This window comes from Mastigoproctus giganteus, chromosome 8 (assembly GCF_048544385.1).
Source record: "Mastigoproctus giganteus isolate SK-2022 chromosome 8, ASM4854438v1, whole genome shotgun sequence".
Lineage (NCBI taxonomy): Eukaryota > Metazoa > Arthropoda > Arachnida > Uropygi > Thelyphonidae > Mastigoproctus > Mastigoproctus giganteus.
Genome location: NC_143582.1, coordinates 130,854,151 through 130,879,614, shown reverse-complemented (window position 1 = coordinate 130,879,614; position 25,464 = coordinate 130,854,151). Strand labels below are relative to the sequence as shown.

General features: G+C 36.5%; 1 protein-coding gene across 1 annotated transcript in view; it reads left to right on the top strand.

The window, feature by feature from the left end:
• LOC150081821 (zinc finger CCHC domain-containing protein 8 homolog) overlaps positions 1-25,464 on the top strand; it is a 412,851-nt gene that overhangs the window by 74,431 nt on the left and 312,956 nt on the right. Inside the window, exon 3 of the mRNA XM_090380330.1 lies at positions 16,207-16,300. Coding sequence (XP_090236456.1) covers positions 16,207-16,300 — 94 coding nt within the window. The remainder of the gene's footprint in view (positions 1-16,206; positions 16,301-25,464) is intronic.

Here is a 25,464-nt window from a genome sequence, read left to right as displayed (position 1 = left end):
TCATTCTCCACCTCCCTGAGTGTAGTATCACACAGTTGTTATGTTTCTCTTGGGTTACTGCTACTCATATGCAGTATTTTGCATTTGTCAACGTTAAACTTCAGTTGCCACTTCACACCCCATCTGCCTAACTTTTCTAGATCCTGTTACAGTAGTATACTGTCTTCACTGTCATTAACAACCCTGCCAACCTTTGCATCGTCTGCAAACTAGGACATTAAGCGTGATATTCCTTCATCGACATCATTGATAAATACACAAAACAACAATGAGCCCAGCACCGAACACTGGGGAAACTCCACTAATAACATTAGTCCACATGCCAACCGGGCTAGCCAGGTGGGTAAAGTGCCTGCCTGGCAACCCAAAGGTCGCGGGTTCAAATCCCACCTCAGGCTTGAATCAGAGTAAAATGCAAAAACTTTGGGAGGTGAATTATGGCCCCAGAAGCTGTTGCGTCAACAACTAACAAAAAAAAAAAAAAAAAAAAATAGTCCATGTAGAGCAGTGTCCATTTATTATCTCTGCTATCTCTCACTCAACCATCCCTTAATCCATTGCAGCAACTTGTCCTTAATGCCATACCACTCTAATTTGTACAGCAGTCTTTAATGTGCAACAGTATCAAAAGCTTTCCTGAAATCCAAGTATATAATATCAAAATTATTCTTTGCATCCAGTTTCTTTGTGACCATGTCATAGTATCCAATCAAATTGGTTAATTCTTCATTAGCAAATGCTCCTAAAAACCAAACAAACAACAACTTCCTCTTAAGGTGCCTCCGTAGCCAGGTGGGTAGGAGCAGCGGTGCTTAGCACATGCTTCTTGATTAGACCGGGGTTCGAGCCTGTGACCACCAAATAAGGAGGATGCAGAAAGGTCAAGGAATGACACCGCATATCCCCGGAACAATATGGCCTTAGTTGCTAATGCACCTAAAAACCAAATAACAAACAAACTTCCTCTTAACAAACCCATGCTGTGTCTGAATTATTACTGCAATCTTGTCTAGATGATCCTGCAGTGCTACTTTAACCATTGACTCCATTATTTTTCCTGCAACAGAAGTTTAACTAACTGGTCTGTGTAATTATTTGAGTCACCCTTTGATCCCCATTTGTGAATTGGAGATATATTTGCACATTTCCAGTCCGTGGGGATTCCCCTGAGTCCAGGGACGTTCTCATAATTATGGCTAAGGATTTGCTTACTTCCTTTATAATATAAGTGGATAGATCCCATCCAGCCTGGGTGCCTTTCTTAATGTTTAACTCAACAATTTCTCCTCCACTTTGCTCTCAGTTATTATAAAATCATTTTATAATAACTGAAAGCACTCTAACTCCCTGTTAGAGTTTGATAAATATCTGGCCTTTGTCCATTTGTCTAGACCAAATTCCATCCTGATATTATTATTATTATTAGCTATATGGTGTAAGGAAGCCTGAGGCTTATGCTGCACCAGCCAAAAAAAAAAAAATTCCTGAGTCACCCTGAGAGAGAGAGAAAAAAAAAAATCACCAAGAAAGAAAAGAATGATGATATCCAGCTCAGGACCCTGGGTGTGCCATGCCCATACTCACCAGATGTGAGCCCCTGGGATAAAATATCATTACTGAATTCTTCAGTAATTTGGACAGTTGCTGGAGTTGCTTCTCAGTTGCTGTGTAGAGCTTGATGTCATCCATGTACATTAATTGGAGAGGGTGTACAGGGTTTTCCTTCCTTCCTTGGGAAGGAAGGAAGGAAGGAAGGAAATATTTTCAGTTGTTGAGTATGGTGGATAGTAGGTTGAGTGCTAGACAAAACCAGCGTGGGCTCAGGGCATCTTCCTGAAAGATTCGTCTCCTGATGGGGATCGGTTTGGTTGTGATATTATCGACCTTGACGGTGGTACTCCATTTGGCCATGGCTGCTTCTAGGAATTTTGTCATTGTTGGATTGACTTTGTAGATCTTCAGTGTCTCAATTTGTCAACTATGAGGCCTGGAGTCGAAGGCCGTGTGGTAATCGATGCAGGCAGTGCACAGGTTGCGGTGCTTGTTGTAGACTTGCTCTGTAACTGGAATCAGTGGCTAATTGCTCCTTACATCCTTTGCTCATATGGCTACCTTGTGGAAGCCATACAGGGAACAGCACCAATTGCTAATAATAATAATAACAGGAGTGGAATCTTTCAGGGAGATGCCCTGAGCCCACTGTGGTTCTGTCTAGCACTTAACCTGCCATCCACCATGCTCAGCAACAAGTACAGATATAACCTTAAAGAAGGAAGGAAGAGCCTGTACCTCCTCACCCACCATCAGGTGGGTGAGGGTGTACAGGTACATGGATGACATTAAACTCTACTCGGGAACCGAGAAGCAACTCCAGCAACTACTCTGAATCACCGAAGAATTCAGCAATTAGGATGGAATTTGGTCTAGACAAATGTAAGACCCTCGGATTGCACCAGGGAAAATTAGTCAACCGAAACTACCAGCTGCACCCTGGTAAAGAGATTGAAGTCATGGCAGAGGGAGAGGCCTACAAATACTTTGAGATAATGCAGGCTCAGCAGTTACAGCAGAAGGAAATTAAGGCCTTCCTGACTGAAAAATACCATCAGAGACTCATAAGCCTGCTGAACGGAGGGAACACAGTTAAAGCCATAAACACCTATGCAGTCCCAGTACTAACATACTCTTTCAGAGTCATAGATTGGACTAACACCAAGCTGGAGGATATCATGAGAAAGACAAGGACAATGATGACCAAGAGCTGCCAACACCACCCGAAGTCAGCTGTGGAGAGACTGACAATTGCTTGGAAAGGAGGAGGAAGGGGCCTGATAGACCTCATCGAACAACAGAAAACAGCAATTACTAACCTGAAGGATTACTTCCAGAGCCACACAGCAGCACTCCACCAGGCCATAAGGAAGATAGACAGGCGGTATACCCTTCTCAACCTAAGAGAGGAGTCCCCTCCCAACCAGGAGGCCCAAACGAAGCTAGAAAAATAGGCACAAAAGAAGCTAGAAAAATAAGCACATTATAGTGTCTGCCATTTTATGGCAGATACTACAATGATCTCCATCAAGATCACAGATAAAATTGCTTCTAATGCATGGCTCAAGAGTAGGACACTCTTCCTCGAGACAGAAGGATTTGTGCTCGCCATCCAAGACTAGTGAATCACATCGCCAAGGAGCTCAGAGTTCGATGACACATGTCGACGATGCCACCTGGCCTCAGAAATGATCCAACACATCACTTCGGGATGCAAGGTGATCACCCAGACTAAGTACACTCATAGACACAACCAGGTAGCCAGGATAATACAACAGAAGCTAACAAGGAAATACCATTTGATCGAAGAAAGTATACCTTTTTACAAGTATGAACCCCCAGGCAGTACTAGAAACCCCAACCCACAGTCTGTACTAGGACTGCGCCATAATATTGGGCAAGACAATCCCACACAACAGACCAGACATAAACATTGTTGACAAGAAGGAAAAGGCTACCTATTTGATTGGCACAGTGGTGCTGAACACTGGCAACTTCCAGAAAACCCATGAGGAGAAAATCAGGACGTACACGAACCTAAGGCAGGAGATCAAAGAAATGTGGCCTATGCAATGACCATCCTGATCATCGTGTCAACCACCCCTCTCTGAACATTCAGAGAGTTCCTCGACCAACCGCATCACCAGACATAACAACCACCCTGTGTACTTGGTAGCAATACCCGTCACGGGGTGGAACCTCCCCTCCCCGGGCAGGGCGAAATAATAGAAGAGCAATAATAATATTTATTTATATTTATATTTATATTATTAATTAATATATAATAATAATATTATTATTATTAGCAGTAATAATTATTATAGTGGATTCCGGTTATTTGGGCCACCGGTTAATCGGGGCAGCTGTTTATATGGGGCAAATCTTAAAAAACAAAAACCAGTCGAGAAAATAGCCAGGGTTTACTTCGCTTAATTGGGACAAAATGCCGTTTAATCGGGGCAGGAGACCTCGGCACTGGAGATTACCCTACGATTGTCTCCGATCATACCAGGTAATTCCGTCGGATTTCTGGAGGTTACAACCATAAAAACAATTAGCAGTCACCTGTTTATTGGACTTTTCTGTTAGTGCAATCTATCATAAACGGACAGTAAACTCGATCTTATTGAATTTGCGGTAATACCGACAGCTGGAATTCTGTGGGTTATTATGGTAAAATGTGTTTACACTTCCATGGAATCTTCAATCATATAAAAAAAATAATATTCAGAATCTTCTCTTCATTCCTATTTTTAAAGCTTCGTAATTTGTTACTCCGTTCTCACTTGCGCTTGTTGTGTTACTTGACAATTTGTGTGTGCCGTGTTCTTTGTTATTGATTGCTTATCTTTTTACTGTTTTAAATTTTAACCCCCACCCACAAATGTCAGTGAACAGAAATGTCAACTAGTTAGTATGTACATATTACAGTATGTATTAATTATTCCGATTATCACGTATATTCTTCCGATTTTCCACGTATCATTTAATTTTTTAATTAGTAAGGTAATAAAGAGTAAATTTATGCTTAATATATCTTTACTTTTATAGCCTGTGGATAATATTCCTCCTATTTTCGCTAATTAGAATCGCTGTTTAATAGAATTAAAATTCAATTCACAAACGTGATCACAATGACCGGCGCTTACTACACATCGTATAGTGAACGGTACTTTACTGTGGTGAGTTCGTCGTAACGTGATTTCATTGTACAGTGAACTAATTGTAAAGGGGGGGATAAATCGTATTTTTAACTATTTACGTGAAACTTCAGATAATTCGGGCAGCCGCTTAATTGGGCCAAAATGCACTAGTCCCGATGTGTCCCAAATAACCGGAATCGACTGTATTATTAGTAGTAATAATATTAATAATAAAAGTACAATACACTTCAATTTATTTTTCATCAAGAGAATTTGTTTACAATAAATGAACTTGTTACGAAAAGTAAATTTCTTGACAAGTTGTAATTCTTCATTTACAACAGTTTTTGTATAAAAATTTATTATCTTTTTTTTTTTTTTTTTTATGTGAACCCCAAACACGAGAGGTATTAGAACCTATAGTACTTAGTACCGTGCTTGGGTTGGAGGTTGAGAAAACAAAAGAAGATATTTGTTGACATTAGACTTGAACTTCTGTAGATTGTAATTTTCAGGAAATACATATGAAGGAAGGTTGTTCCAGAAAATGGCAGTTGAATGAATAAATGAGGAAGATGAAAAGTTGGTTCTGTGGGTTTGAAGTTGGACAGTAAATGGATGTTGGCTGGTGGCGGCACGTGGTCGGACTGTCTTGAAAGAGAGAGAGAGAGAAAGAGAGAGCGGGAATTATAGAAGCCAATTCAGAAGAACAGTGCCCATGGAAGTATCTGTAGAAGAGGCATGTAGCAGAAACAGTACGTCTATGAGAAAGCGAGTGGAGAGACTCTGTTAGAGATGAATCATTAATTAACCCAACTGCCTTCTTCTGAATGGAATCAAAAAGCCTGAGAGAGGATTTGGGGGCACCACCCCAGATGTGGGAACAATAATACCCATGGCAGGTCGGATTTGCAGTTTATACAGAGTGAGCAGCTGTTTGGAAGAAAAGTAACGCCAAGAGCGAAAGAGAAAACCAAGTTTTTTAGATGCAGAGGAAGCAATATTTGTAATGTGCTTGTGCCAAGAGAGATTAGAAGTCAGGGTAATCCCCAAAAGAGATATATCATTTTGCCTAGAAATCGGAGATAAAGATAAGCATAGGAGCAGAAGAATCCTTTTTGCAAGATATAAGACAAGACTGAATGTTAGAAGGGTTGAAATCAACTAAGTTGTCTTTGCCCCACTGGAGAATTACCTGAAGATCGGCATTTAAGGAATTGGTAGCAGATTTTCGAGAAGTTGAAGCTGATTGAGCAGGACAAGGTTTCTCAAAATAGAAAGTAGAATGCAATGTGCTATAATCGGCAAAACTATGGAGAGGATTTCCAGTCAATGGAAGAAGGTCATTAATATACAAGAGGAAAAGAGTGGGGGAAAGAACTGAACCTTGGGGCACACCGGCATTAGTGGAGAAGTTAGAAGACAGAGAGCCATCTACCATCACCCTCAGTGAATGATCAGAGAGAAAACTGGATAACCAATTACTAAAAACAGTTGGCAAACCATAAGATGGAAGCTTGTTTAGAAGACCTTTATGCCAAACACGATCAAAAGCCTTTGAGATGTCAAGAGCAACTTCTTGTGTTTCACTGAACTTTTCCATTGAAATAGTCCATAAATGGGTAACATAAGCCAGAATATCACCAGTGGATCGACACTGACGGAATCCATATTGGCGATCGTTGATCAGACGGAAGGTTTCTAGGTAGTTTAAGAGTTGGCGGTTAATTGATTTCTCCATTACTTTAGAAAGAGTACAAGTAATTGCAATGGGACAATAATTGGATGGGAGGGATTTGTGACCCTTTTTAGGAACTGGCTGGATATGAGCAAATTTCCAAGCAGAAGGAAAAACACCTTTCGCATAAGAAAGTGAAAAAAGGCGGCAAAGAATAGGAGTAAGTTCAGGAGCACAGGTTTTGAGAACAGGTGGAGAAATACCATCAGAACCTGGAGCTTTCTTAGCATCAAGATTCATCAAAATCCTTCTGATATCCTTTTGACGGAAGACCACAGGAGGCATTGAATGCAACATGTTGGGAATGGTGGGATAGGTTTTACCAAGATCATTAATACATGAGCTGGAAGAAAAATGGAATGCTAGCAGGTCAGCTTTATCCTTGGCTGAAGTGACAACAGAACCATCTGGTTTGGGCAGAGGTGGGAGCAGAGATGGTCACAAGTTGCAGCCAATAGCTTTGGTAAGAGACCAGAATGCTCGGCTATTAAAAAGGTGGACAAGAAGCAAGTTTTCTACTCTTAGCCTGTTCAAACTCTAGTTTGGACTGATTAATAACTGCTTTTCAATTGTTGTGAGCTTTGGTGTAGGCAGAAAGTGAAACTGAAGAATTAGAAACCAGCCAATTACGATATGCAACATTCTTCTCTTCAACAGCCTTAGCACATTTATTGGAAAACCAAGATTTAGATAAAGGATGAGATTTTAAAGTGGAGTGTGGGATAGATGATTCCATTCCTGCAAGAATAATTTCACTGACACGATCTGAGCAAACGTTGACATCAGAAGTTTTGAAACAGTAATCCAACCAAGGAAAAGAAGAAATGATGTCTCGCAGGTCGTCCGATTTTGCATTCTTGTAATGCCAAACAACACGAGGTTGGGAATAACCACGAGATAAAGGTTCCATTGGAGAATAGACAGTCACCAAGTTGTGATCTGAAGCGCCTAAAGGACCTCTCACTTCGACCGTGTACTTAAAAGGGTTGTGTTCCTGTTCACCTCAGTGAACAGGAACAGTGGATGTCAAGTCCACTTTATCACCAAAACAGCAATCCTGTCCATTGACAAATGCTGGCCACGTCCGCATACATCACAGCCACAGGCTTCAACATCCAACAATCAATCACGCACTTCACGTACAAGATTGGCAGTACATGCCCTCATGCTCCATTCTTAACTGTCAGTTTAACTGAAAAAAAGTTATGTGAGAAAAAGATCAAGCGTATTGGCTGTATGATTAGGATTGTCCGTTATTCTTGTAGGTAATTGAACAATCAGTGCTAGGTCATTAGTAATTGCAAAAGCCTCAGCATCTCAACCTGCTGGGTCGGTGTGACTAGAAAACGGAAGCCAGCTGGAGTTGTGAACATTAAAATCACCAAGGAAAATTACCTCACTGTTAGGAAAGTTGGACTGGAGAAAGTCAAGTTGCAAAGAGAGGAAGTCAAAGAGCTCCAAGTGAATAGTGGAGCTGGGAGAACGGTAGAAACAACAGATGAATTTGACACAATGAGGTAGAGAGATTTTAAGCCACAGAAGATCAAAGAGAGGAGATTCCAAATTGCCAAGTCTCTGACAGGGAATATCAGAACGGACATATGCACAAGTACCACCTTTGAGGCGAAAGGAATCATAAAGCGAATAATTTGGGCATTTGAGATGAGCAGTAGTTGAATCAACCAATAACTGAGATTCTGTCAGAAAAAAAGTACATGGGGTTTGGCAGACTGCAAGTGGAAATGGACATCGTTGAGATTAGAATTGAGACCACGTATATTTGTGAAATGAATTAGGAAGTGCTTGGGAGGTTTAGATCTTTTTGCAGATAAGCTTGCTCTATTAGTTTGACAATTCGTGGTGTATTCAATAGTAAGAAAAAGTGGGTGGGACATGCTGTATGAAGTAATGAAATTTTTGGATATGGCGTACATGTGGTAAGAATATACCCAGATCTTTGACAGAACGTGGCCTTGACAATGCTCCCCGCATACGCACTACTCGGACTCCCTCCAGTCACTATCTGACAGAGTAGAGGTAGCAAGATTATACACTAGCTGATCCGGAAGCCTCCTAGAGAGTTACCAATAGGTTCGGTCCGGTGTACTAACTAGTGGCAGCCTGCGAACACCGTTTTAGAGCTGTACCCTCGAAATGTAAGGAATATTGGATCTCACCATGACATTCATCATAACCTCAAAAGTCATCAATCATACTGCATGATGGAAGAGATAGAGAAGGGTTGACCGGAACTTAGCTCTAGAGACTAAACATGGGTTCCACCACTTCAAGCCTCCAATAAGCAAAGTGGTGGTATTTCACTGTTGATGAGAGTCATCTACCACCTAGTACTGCCTGGTAACATAGAGGGGCGGCGTTCCTCCATGTGGTGTGGGTGCCACACCTCGACCCCTGCTTATGTTGGTTCACACCTGGGTGATCACCCACCATGTACTTGTGCATGGAGGTTATACCCAGGATTATTAACAATCCCACCATCATGAAGCTGCAAGCAGAGGATTTGGCTGTCACAGACCGTCCAGACTTCACCAAAATTGGGTCCACTTGACTTGAGTGTCACCCTAATATCAGTTCCATCAGCATTTTAGACTCCCAGGTAGCTAGTACAGCTTGTCTGGCATATCTGAGAGAATGTCTGTGACAACTTCAAGGACCAATTTCTGTTATCTAACAGAAAAGATAATGAAATCACAGCACATAGTGCATTCCACACTGCAAACAGAGATAGCGATTTATCTGCATAGCAATTCTAATCTACTGTATCACAAAATATCAAAAAGTTTCTTTTTAAGAATTTTAATTTGGAGCTAGAATAACTTCTCCTGAGCCTGAACTCTACACTAGCCAAAAAGTTGTTTATTATATTCATTGTATGCCTATCTCCAAATCTATTTAGTACCCTAGGGTGAGGCAAAACAATTGCTTTTGGGTTCCTTAAATTATGTGAGACATTCCTTTGCAGATTTGACTCTTCAAAAATAGTAGTGTTAAGATTTTTCAAGATTAAATTTAACTTCAGTTTTTGAACTGGATAAAGTATTTTATATTTCAACAAAAATTTCTTTCTCGTAGTCAGGTCATTCCAAGAGTTTGCCCCCATTAAAAGTCTCAAAATCCTGTTAATTAAGTTATTACCCTTATTTCAGTTATATTTGCTCATGCCCATACATTTACTAAATAATTGAGTTGGGAGTCCTCTAATGCATAATATAAGGTAACCTTTGTTATAAGATTTATGTAGTAAAAAAAGTACACATAAAATCTCATTTTTTTTTGTACAAATTTGTTATATGCATCGCCCAACTTAGACTGTGGTCAGTCCATAACCCAAGATAACAATGATTTGAAACTTCTTTCACAGTTAGACATTTGCAATTCTGGAAATTCTGATCATGTAGGCATTCATGTTTATGTAATTTAATAGAGGGATGAATATCCAAAGTGTGATGAGGATGTCTAATTACCAAAAATTTTGTTTTTTCAAAGCTGAGTGCTAATTTATTATCATGGAACCAAGTTTGTAAATGTATTACATCCTGCTGTAAATCTTTAGCCATTTTTGTGAGGTTCTTTACAGTTGTATATAAGATTATATCATCTGCATAAATTTTTATAAAGGAGCTCTTCATTACTTCGAATATGTCAATTATATAGATGTTGAACATGATTGGCCCTGCATGAGTGCCCTGAGGTACTCCTCTCTTTACATTATATGATTTTCCCTTTATTTTCTACTTCAACTGTTATTTTTCTTTTGGTTAAATAACATGCTAAGAGTTGGTTGATTCTTCCCCTTATACCATATTTCAGTAATTTTTATTGCAATATTGGGATATCAATTAAGTCATATGCTTTGGTCAAATCTATAAATAAAATCATTATGAAGTTATTGTTGTTTAAATGTAAGTTAAAAGAGTCTACTAAATTCTCTAATAATGTCTGTGTGCTCTTGCCATTCTGATATGAGAATAGAGAGTTGTTTAACAGTCCATATTGATGTAAATATTTGCTTATATGGGAAAAAATATAATTTTCTATTATCTTATTTATAACTGACTGTATTGTTATTGGTCTATAATTGCAAAAGTCATCTGGTGATCCCTTTTTATATATAGGAATTACCTGAAATGAAAGTAAATTTGTAGGATAGCTTCCCGACTCTAATATACATGCTATAAGATCCACCAAGAGAACAGAGAACTGTTCTTTATTTCTCTTTACTTCAGTTACAGTTCAGTCCGTAAGATTTCTAGTTCTTTAACTGTTCTATAATCTTAAGAATCTCAGTATATTGTGGAGTTATGACTACACAAGAGTTTATTATCTGAGGAAGACTGTCTTGTTGATTAAAGGAATTTTGGCAGTAATGAATATAATATCTTTTGAGATCTAATACAGTATGATTAAAGAGGCCTGTGCACTCTGGATTCATTATTATTATTATTATTAAATTACAGTTGCTCAGAGCGAAACGGATACAAAAATAGATTGTGACAAGTTTAATAATAGGAAAATATACATATATTAGTTTAGATACATACATATAAAAGCTTTCGGTTGTTTAGTCAATCTTCCTCAGTTAAACTGACAGTTAAGAGTGGAGCATGAGGTCGTGTACTTGCCAATCTTGTACGTGAAGTGCGTGATTGATTGTTGGATGTTTGAAGACTTGGAGTCGTTAAACATCAGATGCTCCAATACCTCAGTGAACAGGAACAGCGATGTCAAGTCCACTTTATCACCAAAACAGCAATCCTGTCCATTGACAAACGCTGGCCATGTCCGCATACATCACAGCCACAGGCTTCAACATCACAACAATCAATCACGCACTTCACATACAAGATTTATAATTTAATAATAATAATGATGTAATACAGCTTTGGCAAATTATTTGCAGCCTCATATTGTTTGTTTGTTTGTACCAGAAATCTGTTCTAATAGTGTTATAATTTGATTTCCCCTTGATAATTTCTTCCTTGTATTAACAGGTTATTTATAATGTTCCATTTATCTTTTTGAGTTATCTGCTTATCCATAAAAAGTTGATTATAATAAGTGTTTTTTTGTTTTCTAATCACACCTGTCAATTTATTTCTGAGTGTTTTATAATTGTGATAATGTTCTATCTTTGATGGGCAATTTCTATACTGCCTGAAGTATTTATCCCTTTGTACCATTAATTCTTCTGTTTAGTTCTTAAGCTTATTCCTGCTACTCCTAGAATTTATGTTGCAAGCTGAGTGATTTACTTTTCTCTCTGTATTAAACCTCGCATTGTTTATCATTTCTATTATCTTATTTGAAAAGACATTTACATTTGTTGTGTAAGATACTTGCTCTTGTATTAACATGTTATCTATGTTCTGTGTCAGTTTACCTGTTGATAAATAATTTTTGTTCGTAACATTTGTTAATTTTATATCTTTACATGGATGTTGTTTTGAGTACATATCTACTATTAGTATACATGCCCTGTGATCTGAAAATTGATTTAATAGTATGTAAGAATTAGTATACTTCAACTTTATATTTGTTATAAGGTGATCTAAACAAGAGCTTACTGTTCTATCACCCTCCATCCTTTGTTGCCTAGTTATTCCAAATAAGGCATGTTCAAATCCATAATTGTTTAAGATTGCAGAGTATTTGAGCTCTTGTTTAGATCACCTTATAACAAATATAAAGTTGAAGTATGCTAATTCTTACATACTATTAAATCAATTTGAGTAATAATTTGACACAGCAGTTTTCACAAGACTGAGTTAAGTGGTAAACCTGTATTGCCTTAAAGCATGTTCTATAGTATATTATTATTCCTCCACCCCTTCTCAACTCTCTTAACATATAGACCTTGTCGTTTGTTTGGGTTTTAGGAGCATTAGCAACTAAGGCCATATTGCTCTGGGAATATGCGGTGGTTATTCCCTGACTTTTCTACATCCTCCGTATTTGGTGGTGATGGGCTCGAACCCCGGTCTAATCAAGAAGCGTGTGCTACGCACTGCTGCTCCTTCCCACCTGGGCGCCTCCGTAGCCAGGTGGGAAGGAGGAGCAGTGTGTAGCATACGCTTCTTGATTAGACCGGGGTTCGAGCCCGTCACCACCAAATACGGAGGATGCGGGAAGGTCAGGGAATGACCACCGCATATCCTGGAGCAATATGCCCTTAGTTGCTAATGCTCCTAAAAAAAAAAAAAAAACAACCAAAACCTTCCCACCTGGCTACGGAGGCGCCAGACCTTGTCATAACCTTGTATGTTATAATTAGAAATTTCATCACTTTTTATGTTAACCTCTGTATAAAACTATACACAAAATAAATTCTTTCATTGCATTTATATATTGCAAGAAGTTAAACCGATTTTTTTCTTAATGACCTGATATTTAGAGCTACCAGAAAGAACTAATTTTTATCAATTATAAGAGCTTGAATATTCGGATTATTTAAAAAATGTAAAGGTGAATTAAAAATCTGTGATTCCTCAAAAAGCATACCTGATGTCTTAACTTTACCTTAGGTCTAGATTTCAAGAAATTTCAATTATGCACAATAAAAGAGTCTATTTTATATACTGCAGATCCTTTGAACTCAAAATTCTTATGGCTCTTGAAGATTCATTCTTCTTCACATAAATCCTTCCATGTTTTAACCATAAAAATTTGTAACTGTGAGTTTTTACTAATTGTTTTGTTTCCCAAAACAACTGCTTGAGGTGAATTGTTAAGTGGTCATTTATGTAGATTGGAATATTGCTATTGTTCTAATATACATCATTTGCTGTCGGTCAGATCTCCTTTGCCTTTCTAATCCATTTTTCCTTTACCACATGATTTGAAAATTTAACAATTTGTGTAGGTTTGTCATTTTTTTCCTTTATTGTTAGGTATGTAATAGTGTACTACTTCTTCTTTATTGTTCTGTAGCTTCAATGCAAGTCTTAGCTGCTGTATAACAAGCTCTAGATCTTGGCCTGCTAATCCAGTTAATCCTACTAATGGCAATATAGAACAAATATCATTAATTTTTGATTGTCAAGGGACTACACAGTCAGAAGGGCGCCTCCGTAGCCAGGTGGGAAGGAGGAGCAGTGTGTAGCATACGCTTCTTGATTAGACCGGGGTTCGAGCCCGTCACCACCAAATACGGAGGATGCGAAAAGGTCAGGGAATGACCACCACATATTCCCGGAGCAATATGGTCTTAGTTGCTAATGCTCCTAAAAACCAAATAACAACAACAACACAGTCAGAAGTTGCCTTTGGGAAAGTTTTCTGTGGGTGCTGCATCCACACACCTTTATCAGTATATTCCTACCTCCTACTATAAGAAAACACTAAATGAGGTTTCCAGCCAAAATTTATTTATGCAAAGGTATCATTTAAATTTATAGAAGAAAAATTGCAAGTGATTTTAAATTTCACATTTTTATTTTAAGTAAAAGAAATTGTTTTGCCCAAGAAATCAGGGCAAAAACTTCTCGAAAGTAGTCATGAACTACTGCGCCGTAAAGAGTAATTTTTGAATGCATCATAGTTTAAAGTACATATGCATATAATTGTGAGTTAACTACATTTTGTAATTAGCAATTAACTTATGCACAAGCTTTAGATTTAAATCTTTTATGATAATTGCGTTTAGGTATGTCCGTAGCTGTTTTCCAAATAAACATTAAAATTAATAATGTAATTATTAATTTTTGGTCTAAAATTTTTGGTCTTTATGGTCTAAAACTTTATATTTCATAAAGTTTTAGACCATAAAGCTTCAGGCTACAATAATCTATATAATTACATTGTAAATAGTAGTACTAGTAGAAGTAAAGAGTAATGCAAGAAAGCAAGCTTATATAGCATCAGCAAATAAAAAAAAAAAAACCCATCACACTCATACTTCTCTATCAATAGCCTCCAAGAATTTGTCTAGTTTGCCCATGAATTTATTCAAACCATCCATTTCCACAACAATAGATGGAAGCATGTTTGTACAGTTAACCACCTGCTATCCCTACAATGTCTGCATGATGACTTAGTCAGTACTTCAAATTGATTATGTTTATTAACAATGCTCCTGGCATTAGTGTACATGCAAGTATACATGCACATGTTCTTACTCTTAGTTATTCTTTTATACAGCCCATGTATTCACTTGTTCCATGATGACTCACAGCAAGGCCCGAAATCCACGACACCTTGTTTTCCAGTCTGCTGCATTTTCCAATAGAAGCAGTGGAAGAATAATCTTTACCTCTGCCTGTGGTTCTGATTAATCTATTAGTGTTTTTTACCCCAAAGCTAGCAGTTTTCTGACCCACCTATCACTGCCTCATTAGCATCAGCAAATATTATTGCATCTCTTCTCCATCTCATCCCTGTAAAAACAGTAACTCATGTTAACAAGCACAGACCATGCTGAAAAAAATTCTACCCTATGAACCTTGCACATTCTCTGTAGGTCCGAATTGATTGATAAGGCTCTCAACGTATTTGTTCCTATTATGTCTGGGCAGAATTGCAGATTTTCAAATTCAATCCTAACTCATGACTTTTTCCGAACATTTTTTCCTTGTACTTGTTAAGTAAGTCCTCTGAACTCCTACTCTTAATATCATTAGTGCCAATGTCTACAACGATATCACTTTTTGTGACCCCAAAAGATTATATCTACTGTACAATGGCATCTAGTTTTGCCACTGGCAGACATACCCTGGTCCTATTCCACCTGTCCTTCTTGCACAATATATTTACTGTTTCCTTGACAATAGAGCCACCGACAATAACTACCTTCTGTGGGACTAGCACATTCTGCTGTGGAGTTTGCCAATGTGTTGCCTGATGCACAAGTTGAGTTGGGCAGCTGAGAACTTGATGCCCCCCTTTTTAATCCTTCGAGGGCATCTGCCCTAGTCTTCAAACTGCCAAAAATGCCCATCAGAATGCTGAGTTGGCACCTTAATTCTCAATTACAATAGTAATTGACCAACAATGAAAATTAATAAAATTAATCGATTTAATTGACTATACTGCACTAAGCTATTAGATTCTAAATGCAACAGTATATCTTATGCTATCTTGTTTTATTTTATACCGTATTCTATACTGTTACAATCATAGTTTTAAATTAGTTTTGTACTTACTAAAATTCTAAAGCATCAGTTTACATAGCTACAAAAATATAAGGATACGTAGTTTTGTTTGTTTATATTGTTAGTTATGTAAATTGATGCCCTGCACTATTTCAAACATAAATATTGTTATATAGACTCTCACAGCCTGCAGTTTATGAAACCATACAATTTAAGTTTTATACACCTTTTGGTGTATAAAAGTCACAAGTGCATTGTTAGCACTTATGCCCCAGGTCTCCCTGCCCATTAATGAGGAGACAGCAATCTCCTAGACAGTGCCATCTGGATGGTGGCTCTTCCCTACTTGGGAAGCATTGCTTATTCAATGTGTAATGAGTAGGGTAATGTGTTGTGAAGGGATTCACAACATGAGAATAACAATGCTGTTTTCAGGCTTTGTTTCTATTTTTATAGCTATGTAAATCTATTTCATAGCATAGCTATAAAAGTTGCATTGAAATTGACGCTTTGCCCCATTTATGGTATAATGTAAGTATATTATTATTTTTTGGGAAATAAGCAGATGTTTGTAATTTCAAAATCAGTTTATAGAAAAGAATACTACTTTTAAAATGCCACTTAAAAGAACAATGTTAATGCTATATTTATTTTTTTTTATTTACAGAAAGTATCAGCACAAAGTAGAGCTTTTCTTAAAAGAATTATTAGCAGAAGAACTTATTTTGAATAATAATAAGGAATATAATGAAGGAAATAAAGTAAGAAATATTAAATAAGCATTAATAAATCTTTACATTGTATTATGTTAAAAAAGGTCTACCATTGATTGTTTATTTACATTTTATTCTGTGCATATTTTGCGGAATAATTATCTGAACTTGTCAAGACTTTATGGACTTAATGGAGCCCTTTGGCATAGTAAGCTAACATACTACTTGTTTAGTCCCTTTACTACTTATTAGAGTACCCTTTGTTTAATATGTTGGAGTACATTAACATTTGCGTACTAAACAACTGTACTGTAATATACTATAGTTAAGGAATGGAGGAATTGCCTCTATGATATCTTGTAGAACACTTCTGTGCTGATACTCTCCATTGTTGAATTAACTATGCAATTAATTTACACAAATTCATCACTCTTAGACGTAATCAATGAACCACAAAATTGGTGGCCTGCGGACCCCAAACCCGACCCCAAAATTAAATCAAATCACCAACCCAAATCTTTGAGTGTGAGAAGACAATAACTCCATACTTTAAAAGCAATTTAAAAATGCTTTGAAACCAATTTAAATAATGAGCCTGTCCTTTAAGGCGCCTCTGTAGCCAGGTGGGCAGGAGCAGCAGTGCATAGCACACGCTTCTTGATTAGACCGGGGTTCGAGCCCATCACCACCAAATACGGAGGATGCGGAAAGGTCAGGGAATGACCACTGCATATCCTGGAGCAATATGGCCTTAGTTGCTAATGCTCCTAAAAACCAAACCAAACAAAACCATCCTTTAAACACTTTAAAAACAAATATTAAAACATAAAAAACCTTAAGAATCCACTGAAACATTAAGGAATTAAAAGAATACTGTTAATTCTCTGAAGCAAATGGGGGCTTTTTGACTAAGGTCATGATCACAGGAAAGTGAAACTGTGAGTGTGACAGAATTTATAGCATGGAGATTAGTTGTTATCTTGGCATATGTGCTTGAAGGACCATGAATCTGAAATGGGATAGGGGTGATGTACATTGACTGAATTTTGATGTAATTTAATTTCTAGAGTCTCAGCAATTAATAATTACAACATGATTACACCAAATTATTAATTGCTGAGACTCTAGAAATTTAATTGCATCAAAATTCAGTCAATGTACATCGCACCTATCTCATCTCAGATTCATGGTCCTTAAAGCACATGCGCCAAGATAGCAACTAATCTCCACGCTATAAATTCCATCACACAACTCACGGTTTCACTTTCCTGTGATCATGACTTTAGTCGAAAAGCTTCATCCGTTTCAGAGAAGTAACAGAATTCATTTAATTCCATAATGTTTCAGTGGATTCTTAATGTTTTTTTTATGTTTTAACATTTGTTTTTAAAGTGTTTAAAGGATGGACTCATTGTTTAAATTGTTTTCAGAGCATTTTTAAATTGTTTTTAAAGTATGGTTGTCTTCTTGCACTCAAAGATTTCGGTTGGTGATTCAATATAGTTTTGGATTCCGCGAGCCATCAATTCTGTGGTGTATTGGATCATTGATTCAGTCTAAGAGTGTGATGAATTCATGTAAATTATTTGCATAATTAATTTCAAAATGGAGAGTATCAGCACAGAGGTGTTCTACAAGACATCATAGTGGTAATTCCTCCTTTTCTTAACTAATTGATATATAATGTAGAACGAATTGAGTTGATACTCTCTATTGTTGAATTAACTATGCAAATAAACTCAGAGGTGGTTTTTGCTTCACAATAGCTTTTTTTTTTCTCTTCCCAACCTCTCAAAATAATTGTAGAATTTATTCAATAACAGACAGTTGTACACAGTATGTCTCTGCTTTGTGATAAAATATAATCTCATCATTATCAATATGCTCTTTCAGTTATAAAATAAAGAAATAAAATAATAAACTTTGCTCAGCACAAATTATACAGTGGTGATGATCTTTTTGTACAACTCCCACATAAAGACAAGGTTGCCAGTTGTGCCTGCACCTTTGATACCTTGCAGTGACAGTCCAAGAAATGTTTGGCTAATGAAAAATTCTACCTTTATGTGAATACCATTTAGCAGTAAGTGATGACAGAATTGCTTGTAGGATGTCAGCACCACTCTTGTAAGTTCTTGCATGAGTGGTGCTGACATCCTCCAGTAACTTCAGTATTGGGTTTTTCCCAATACTGATGTGATTTCAAAATGTAGACCACTGACAACTGTATTCTTTTTGGCTCTATATTCTCCCAGTTGAACAATTAAATTTTTATAAACAACATGTCTTATTCAGGAGTAATTGCTACATATATGCAATTTTCTCTCTCTCTCTCTCTCTTGCCTCAATTTAGAGATGCAGTAAAAAAATTCTGCACATGAAACCTTAATTACACATCAGAAATTCACAAAAGTTTTTTTTTTTCCCTCTCTGAGAGGCAGGGCCATGCTGAGATGTTCTTGTACTTGTGTGTTTAAAAAAAAATAGGGGGGAAAAATCCAAAAAGGAAACAAAAACAAAATTTCAAACAAACAAAACAAAATCAAACTAATTCCAGTGAATTTGTTAAATACTTAAATTTATGAAAAATTACCCTTCCCACCCCTAACCATCCATTGCATTTAGCTTAGAATTTGTTTATTATGCTGAGATGTTCTTGCACTTGTGTGTTTAAAAAAAATAGGGAAAAAAAAAAAAAAAAAAAGGAAAAAAAAAAAAAACAATTTATGAAAAGGATACCCCATTTGTTTGGTGTCTTTTAACTTTTCTTGAATTTTGAATTCAACTAATTTCAGTGAATTAGTTAAATACTTAAATTTATTAAAAAATTACCCTTCCATCCACATTTAGCTTAGAATTTATAGAATTTATTTATTCTAAAAAAATATTCTCATTTTAAACCTTGCTGTAATTTTTTGCAAATGTACTGATAACAATTGTCAGTACTGCGTCAATAAATCACCCCCCCCTCCCCCAGTAAATTCAGTTACACCAAGTGTATATGCACTTTTAACCCACAAACCTATGTAGAATGCAAGTGAACAAGGAAAAGCTTGAACAGTTCCACCAAAGCTCTTAAGCTCTATTAGACAGGCTGTTTGGACTACTATGTGACAAACTTGTAGATTCCTGAATGTCCAACATTGCTCACAGACACAATCTGATGGTTTGCAATCTTTAACCTGCATTGGAAGAGATCAGTTCACATTTATTGTTAAAGTAGAGATGCCATTGTTTTGTTTGACATTCTCTCATGTGTGCTGTGAATGATTGTAACACAGGCAAATTCCTGTAATGCCTTTAACAAATATCAGCATCCCCACTTCCATCATTGTCTAACACTCTATGTATCTTTAAGAAACATTAGCCATTGCCTCAATTCAAAAATTACAAAAATATTGATTTGGTTCTTAACTCTTTTCAGTTGACAATATCTGTACTATAACAGTATGGCTCCCCTCAAATTCTGACACCCATATGCCATGCTCATGTTACACCCTTCTTAGCATTGTCTCTGAAAGGGGAGATGAGAATGAACCTCCACATGTCAATTGCCAGAAACAGTTATATATTCAGTTTTAAATATTTGTAAAGAATGGCACGTGACTTTTTTACAAAGTTATGAAATCACATGTACTTTATCAAGGAGTTTTTGTTAAATAATAACAAAGCTTTTTTTATGTAATGTCATGGAAACATCACACAGTTCTCTCTTTTAAAGTTAAAACTTTACATTGTGATTGTTGGTTAAATTTTACACAATTCTATGTTCTTGAGTTTTCAAGTGGAAATTAGAAAGTGCACTGACCATTTCTGCTTAGCATTAATATGCCTTATACTTAGTTTTTTGAAAGGTGCTTATGACAATTATATCTTTCTGAAAATGCCTGAAATACCTTGACATTTTATTCTAATAAAGCTTTTGTTACTTTGCAACATCAAACGGACATTGGAAAAAGATAAGCTTCGTTTGTGTTTGCTGTTTACATGTAAACAGCTCACTGCAACATAAAGTGAAAATACCACCCTTCATAAAAGAGAGTAGTAAGTGTAAAGAACTTACTGTACTTTATGAATCTCATATGACCCAAAATTTTCAAAACTCCAACCACACTATCATTCTAATTGACATTATATATAGTGTTGTTTATTGTCCACTGTTGATCCAGACAGTCTGGTATTTGAGCTTATTGTCCAGTAAACAAATTGAGAAAATATCGGCATGTAAATATCCGGTGTTTTCTAATCAAGTAAATTTTATTGTAATTTTATGTTTGTTTGTTAGTTAGTTTAATTTTATTTACATTTTATTTTTATTGCATTTATTTTCAGAGTTTTAATAAATTTTGAATTATTGCCGCTGTTTAGGTATAACCATGTTTTCTGGACAATTGCTGATTATTTTCCCATTACAGTCATTTAATCTGTGTTAGTCTCATATAGCCAGAATAGTGAATAAAGTTTTGATTGTTTCAGTAAATTTCTGTGTACAGATGAATTGGGGTGCCTCCGTAGTCAGGTGGGAAGGAGCAGCAGTGCGTAGCACACGCTTCTTGATTAGACCGGAGTTCTAGCACGTCATCCTCCACCAAATATGGAGGATGCGGAAAGGTCAGGGAATGACCACCTCATATCCCGGAGCAGTATAGCCTTAGTTGCTAATGCTCCTAAAAACCAAATAACAAACAAACAAACAAACAGATGAACTGGGGTGTTGAGAATCATAGTGGTGTAAGTCAGTAATTTTATAAATATGAGCTGTTCATATTTCCTGCCTTCACTAGGTGGCCCTGTTTAATTTCATAGCAAAGTAAGTCAAAGTTGCAGTTATAACCAAGAGATGTCAGCACTTATTTTGAATAGTTTACAATATGAGCAAAAGGTTTAGAATTATAGTGAAATAAGTCTGACACACCATTCTGTTCCTAAACAGTTTGTATGATGGAGGTTATGTTTCAAGTTTGTATTGTTGTAGCAAGATGTCTTTTAAGTTGAAATCTCAATAAATGGAGGATTTTAAGTTGTCTTTTAAGTTGAAATCTCGAGAAATGGAGCATGTCAAGAGGCCAACCAATTAGAAGAAGCATGCCAGGAAACTTCTTTCAGACCTAGAAAATGTAAAAGGAAAGAATCAAAAAGAGATGTAGCCAGAAGACTTTGCAGTTCAAGTATATGAACTCAAAAGGAACACAAGTTGAGTGTAAGCGGTTTGAAAACTTAGATTGTGGTTGTAAAAAAAATGGATAGAGTCCTTAACAGAAGAGGAAAGGAGAAAGCAATTTGATAATTTTATATCCATGGCCAATTTTTCCTGACAGAATGCATATTTATGCAGTCTTATATATCATGAACCTATAAAGCAAAGGCTGCCTCGGAATGGCAGTCAGGGAGGAAAGCAATGTACAAATCTGTCTTGCATTCAAAAAGAAAATACCACAGTACTTGTTTATAAAAAATTCTTTCTCAACACTTTTGTTGTATCTGATGGAAGGTTGGCAAGAGCTTTAGAAAAAGTAAGGAAGGGGAAATCTGCAGAAGAAGATTTAAGGAGTAAACATGTAGCAGCACAAAAGATAACTGACAAACAAAAACAGTTACTTAAGGATCACATTAATATTTTCCCAGCATTTCAAAGTCATTACACTCGAAAAGATAATCCGAGCAGGAAGTTCCTTAACCCTGACTTGAACGTAAGAAAAATGTATATGCTTTATTGTGAATGGTGCGAGCAAAGAGAGATTGAACCGCTTAAAGAGTATTATTATAGACATGTCTTCAACACAGAATTTAATTTACATTTTCACGTTCCTCGAAAGGACACTCACATGGCCTGGGGAAAGTATAAACAGTCGATTTATGAAGAATAGGAAATGAAAGAACAGGTGATTTGGAGGGGCAACATGTTTTGCAGTTGGCAAAAGCAGAGAAAGCAAGAAATCAACTAAAGGGCTGATGGGAAAAGGCCCAAGGTAACTCTGACATCTATACAATCATGATAGATTTACAAAAAGCCCTGCCATTTCCAAAATAAACTGTTTCTGAGGCCTACTATAGGCTGCAGTATGTACTGCTATAATTTAGATTTGCATGATGTCACAAATAACCTTGCCTACAGGCACGTTTAGGATGAGACCATTGCATCTAGAAGCTCACAAGAGATTGCTTCTTGCTTGACTAAGCATATTAATTTTAACAAAAAAAAAACATGTGATAATATATAGTGACACATGCACTGGCCAAAATCAGAACATCAAGGTATCCTTATCATCCTTATCGTTAATGAAACTATTTCAAGAAACTTCAGTTGAAGTCATAGACTACAAATTCATGGTTTCTGGCCACTCTTACCTTCCAGATGACTCAGACTTTGGGCTAATTGTGAGCAAGCTGGAAAAAACAAGATTATCTGTTCTGAATGGATGATATGATACTATGAAGTCTGAAAGATGCAACAGGTTTATGGTTGTAAAGATACAACAAAATGATTTTTTGAAAACAGATGCTCTTGAAAAAGGCATAACAAAATTAGCATCAGTAGAGGCATATGATGCAAGAAAGCAAGCTTATGCAGCATCAGCCAAAAAAAAAACAACAACTACCACTTCACCCCTCCGTTCGTTCGAAATACCTGTCCAGCTGAGCCTTAAATCTATTTAGGCTATCAACCTCCACAACAAAGGATGGAAGTCTGTTCCACCAACCAACCAACTACCCGCTGGCTAAAGGCAAATTTCCACACATCTATCCTACATCTGTCTTTCCTCAATTTGAATTTATGCCCTCTCAGGCGATTATTCTGAGCAAGAGGAAGAATCCCATCAGCATTGAGCATCCTCAAACCATTCCAAATCCCATCTTGTGGGAAGAATCCCACAAGATGGGATTCTTCCTCTTGCTCAGAATAATCACCTGAGAGGGCATAAATTCAGATTGAAGAAAGACTGATGTAGGATAGATGTGCAGAAATTTGCTTTTAGCCAGCGACTAGTTGGTTGGTGGAACAGACTTCCATCCCTTGTTGTGGAAGTTAATAGCCTAAATAAATTTAAGGCTCAGCTGGACAGGTATTTCGAACGAACGGAGGGGTGAATTGGAAGTGTTTTTTTTTTTTTTTTTTTTTTTGCTGATGCTGCATAAGCTCGCTTTCTTACATCATATGCCTCTACTAATGGTAATGTTAATGTATGAATTATTATATTTTTTAATATCCCTTTCTATTCTTTGGATGTGAAATATATTTTCTCTCTCAAAAAAAGGAGGATGAAAGCTTTGCAGTCAAACTTAAATTACAAGTTGTGGTTTATTTATTATTAGTGAAGTTTCAATTTAGTTTTATTATATTTTAGATTATTTCTTTCTTTCTTTATTATTATTATATTTTTTTTCTCGTATCCCTTTAGCAAGCCTAATTACTTATATGTATGTGAAGCAGTATGTAGCTGAGTGGCATTCCTTATTTTATATTTATGTGCTATAAATTGGAAATAAGGGATGTGAATTGTATTTTATATAAATAGGTAAAATCTCACTTGGAAGGACTGGGATGAAAAAATAAATAAAATAAAAATAAATCTACAGCCATTATCAATCCATTGCAGGATGGAACCCTCCTCCCTCATGTTGAGGAAAATGGATCATAATCTTTCCTGGATTATAATGGATCATAATCTGATCAATTCCTATATACCCCTGGCAGCCTGTCTGCATTGCTCAGAAAACTTCATATCTGACTGCATAATTACTCCCAGGTCTTTTTCATTTTCTACCACCTTAAGTGTAGTACCACACGGTACGTTTCTCTGGGATTACTTCTACCCATATGCAGTACTTTGCATTTATCAAGGTTAAACTTCAGTTGCCACTTCTCAGCCCATCTTCCCAAATTTTCTAGATCCTGTTGCAGTAGTACACTGCCATTACTGTCATTAACAACCCTGCCAACCTTTGTATCATCTGCAAACTTCGACACTAAGCCTGATATACCTTCATCAGTATCATTGATAAATATACAAAACAACACCGAACCCTGTGAGACTCCACTAATAACATTAGTCCACGAATAGCAGCACCATTGATTACCACCCTCTGTCTTGTCCCACTGAACCATCCTTTTATCCATTGGAGCAGCTTACCCTTAATACCATTCTGCTCCGATTTGTACAATAGTCTTCCATGTTCAACAGTGTCAAAAGCTTTTCTGAAATCCAAGTATATGATATCAAAATTATTTTTTGCATCCAGTTCCTTTGTAATCACATCATAATAACCAATCAAATTTGTCAGACAAGACTTTCCTTTAACAAACCCATGCTATGTCTGAATTATTGCTGAAGTCTTGTCTAGATGATCCTGCAATGAATCTTTAACCAGTGACTCCATTATTTTACCCGGAACAGAAGTTAAACTAACTGTTCTGTAATTACTAGGGCTTGCATAAAACCGAGAAATTTCAAAACCGAGTTTAACCGAAGTTTATTCTTAAAACCGGTTTTAAAACCGATTTTCTCAGATTTAGGGAAAATAATTAAAAACTTATAACACAAGTATTTATTTTATCTTGGGTAGATTGTACAAATCGTAATCAAATCTTTTAAACAAAATCTATCACCTCTTATAGTAAAAAAAAAATAATAAAAAAATTAAAATGCTCCAAAAAGGTAACCAGCTTAAGATTATACAAACAAATAATAAGCCCTATAATAATAAATAAATAAAAATAAACAGCTTGGCAAAATTACTTTACTATTTATTGCTCAGCTTTTTTCTGAAAATGGTCCTTTAAAAAACACAGTATATTAAGCATTTTTCCTGATAGACTTGACATTTTTGTGTTAAAGAGACCAGTGATCGAAAACACTGTCTCAGATTGGACACTTGTTGGTTTAATGGTCAGCAGTGTTCTATAAACTTTCTCTAGCTTTTCACTTCTACTGCTAGTCGCCTCCAAAATTTTAAATTCTTTGCTGATTTCCAATTCGCTCAGATATTTTGAAGGCTCTTCAGTTAATCTCTTTATTACACTATCATACTCTCGCATGAGTGTATCTCCGACATTGGAACTCATCTAGTTCCAATTAGAAGAAAACAAAGAGAACAGTTCGTTTATTTTCAGTTTCTTCATTCAACGCTAAGACTCCTTCGGAATGTTTTGCAAATAATCTCTGATAAATCTCTTCAGCATGCTTTTTCAAAACTTGCTTACTTGGAAAATC